The sequence below is a fragment of the Phytophthora parasitica genome (genome assembly GCF_000247585.1).
Source record: "Phytophthora parasitica INRA-310 unplaced genomic scaffold supercont2.54, whole genome shotgun sequence".
In the NCBI taxonomy this organism is placed as follows: domain Eukaryota; phylum Oomycota; class Peronosporomycetes; order Peronosporales; family Peronosporaceae; genus Phytophthora; species Phytophthora nicotianae.
Genome location: NW_008649040.1, coordinates 253,033 through 255,990, shown reverse-complemented (window position 1 = coordinate 255,990; position 2,958 = coordinate 253,033). Strand labels below are relative to the sequence as shown.

The window sequence follows — 2,958 nt, the reverse complement described above, 5'->3', positions numbered from 1 at the left end:
TAGAATTAGTCTAATCCTCTCGTATATAGATATCAGATATCAGATGATGGTTGGAATAACGTCAGTACTCTACAGGCTCCATATCCTGGTATGGTATGTATTACGGGGCAGCTTCAGCACGTAGAGTAGAAGGACTTTTCGAAGTGTTGGTGAAAGAAAGAGTGAAAATTAATGAGCAGTTAAAGGAAAACTAAGCTAGAAACTTTATACTGCTGCCTAAAACATAGTACAGGTTGGCCATTGGCAACCTTTTCAGAAAGGCAAGTTGCCCTTATTATAATGCATATTTTGCTTTAAATGAGTCGTGAGTTAGAGACGAGTCTAACTTCAACAGTAGGCAACTAACAGCTACATGTAGCAGTGATTTGCGTATCCGACCATTGGAACACTCGTTTTCTGGTTAAATCGAGTGCTGTTTGCCAGAGTGATCGTCCAAACGGAGTATACTGAGATCGAAACGCGACAGCTAAATGTCCTTTTCGACTCCTCATAGCTTCTCTGACTAACAGAAGAATCTATACAACCACGGAAGGGTCTTCTTGGGAAGATGTCTCTGCAACAACATCGTTCATTTATCTCTCCTGCGGTCCACACCTCGAACCAAAAGCCTCCTTGGGGTGGGTCACAAGTGGCTAGATTATCGTATATATCGAACGCTGGGCTATCATCATCGCGACCATGGCGAAGGTACTCGGAAGTGATGTAGTCGCTACTTACTGTCAACTTGCGTGTTTTGTGACAGAGGTAAGCCACTGCCATTGGAGCGTCCAGTGGAGACCTTGGTAAGGTGGGGTGAAGTGGCTAGGACTTGACAGAATGACGTAACCGCGTATTCGATGCCACTAAGTTGCATAAAGGCGACTTCGGTTTTTCAGATTCGAGTGGAGTGGGTAGCCGAAGTTTCCAAGACGGATTGATTGACCCGAACGAGCCATCTAGACCCAAAACGGATCAATTCGGCTTAATCACTTGAGTTGCCTAGACATCACATAAAGTACGACGTCGAATGAATGGCGCAGCTTGGTGCCATGTGTTTATCGATTTCGGACTAGATTGATTTTTGTGCAGAACTGGCCAGTATCGGCAATTTTTTTTTTTTACCGGAATTTACAAAAGTGCTAAACGTCTCCGAAGCCTAAAGCAAGATGTATAATTATTTCAGTAACTGGGTCACCACCAGTAAATTATTTGTATTTTACTTGTTATTATTTTTATCGTATTTACTGGTACGTTGCTCACATATCTAGTAATAGTAGTAAAGTGGCCTTCTACAGACGATCCCCTCGGTAGTCATTGCGTTGGGTGCCGCCAATTTATTCCTGTCTAGGGTATTCCTATCCATGCATGTACCACAAAATTGGATCCGAGTACCTTTAGCTTGGAACACTGCACAAAAACTACTAATGGAGATTGATGTAGCTCATCACTGGCGATTTACCCTGGTTTGCTCTTCTGTTGCCAGTTTTGCCTCGCCTCACCAAGACACCCTCCTCTCTAGCCCTACCTGTCCACCTCGCACTCACCAACACTCAATGACAGCTGTACAAATATGCTAGCACCATGCTCACATCCCTACTTTGTCCCAAACAGAGCTAGATTCATGGGCTCACAGAATCTATGGTCTTCATCTGGTCCATCACAAACAACGATATGGAAGCTATTGATGCGCAGAAAGCTCTGGATTCACTTCCGGTCTCAGTTGGCCATAAAGCTACGGCACGCGGTGCGCCATCATATACTCGACTAGTTCCTTACCAGTTGGGTTTCCTGGTGTAAAGAGAAGGGTGTCACCGTCACGGATAAGGCAATTAGACTGTAGCGCTTCTCCGTGATCCAAAAGCTCGAGTAACGTCCAAAGTAGTCAAAGAATAGGCTTCATCGGTTCAACATTCGGATCGGACGTGGTAGCAATAATGCTCTTGTGCAGTTATGACTGTCCTCATAGTTAAGCACACAGAATAGGAGTAGTTGGCTTCACATGCTTTCCATTTTACAACTGAGTGGTGCGAGAGAATAATATCTTGGGTTTGTATGCACCTGGTCAATGGGAACCACTAATTTATTGCTGTTGACGGGGTATTCCAAGCCTATGCATTACTACCGAGGGGATCGTCTGTATTTGATTTTTGTGTTTTCACTACGCGACTTGACGTAGTTCTTCTGTTCTATCACACTTCTGGGTTGGTCTTGTATTAATAACTTAACCGCTTCAAGAAGGCCCGAAGGAGGCTGTATAGTATCCAGCCTCCTTCAGGACAACTTATACAGTATACTGGTGCTGTCCTCTGAATGAGTATATCTCCATTGAATTGTTGCTCGCATACGTTGCTCACATACGTGCGACGACGACGGTTGGAATGAGGTTAAACATTTGAATGTTATTCTCTGGATATTTATATCCAGAGTTCTTACCATCATTAGTGCATTGCTCATTTCAGTTCTGTAGGTGCCTAGCTCGATCAACCTCTAGCTACTAAGAGCTTTTAAAGAGCGAGAAAATTGCGTCGAGTAAATGAGATTATTAATAGGAGCTCAAGTGAATCAACATTGTCAAGCAGGGATTGCTGAAGATGTTGCTATCAGTACTTCGAACGCGATACATTAGCTTTTAGTGAAAGCTTTTATGAATGCCTTTCACTACTAAACACAACCACAATATTTAGCGCCAAACGTACTCGTGCCTCACCAGCGTGAGTTTGGAAAATGGTCGATACACTCACAAATATATTGTGGGAATGAAGGGAACGCTCCCATTATACGGAAACACAATTCTGTCGGCAACACCCAGAGCTTCCCGGGCAGCGCACGCCCTTAGTTTGTAATTTCAGGTTAGTTAATAGCATACTCATTGGACCCCGCTTGTTTTTGGTGTGTTTAGTACTAGTAGCAATGTTTTGTACTATACTAAACAGTGGCTAGAGTTGAAGATGAGTCCGTATGTTTATTGTACCGATGTTA

The 2,958-nt window shown here is 43.5% G+C and overlaps 1 protein-coding gene across 1 annotated transcript in view; it reads left to right on the top strand.

Annotated features, from left to right (window-relative positions):
• Positions 1-3, top strand: part of PPTG_15832 (hypothetical protein) — a gene marked incomplete at both ends in the record, with an annotated part of 4,809 nt that extends 4,806 nt beyond the window's left edge. The window contains one exon of the mRNA XM_008913586.1: positions 1-3. Within this exon, the coding sequence (XP_008911834.1) occupies positions 1-3 (3 nt within the window).
• Between the last annotated feature and the right edge of the window lie 2,955 nt (positions 4-2,958).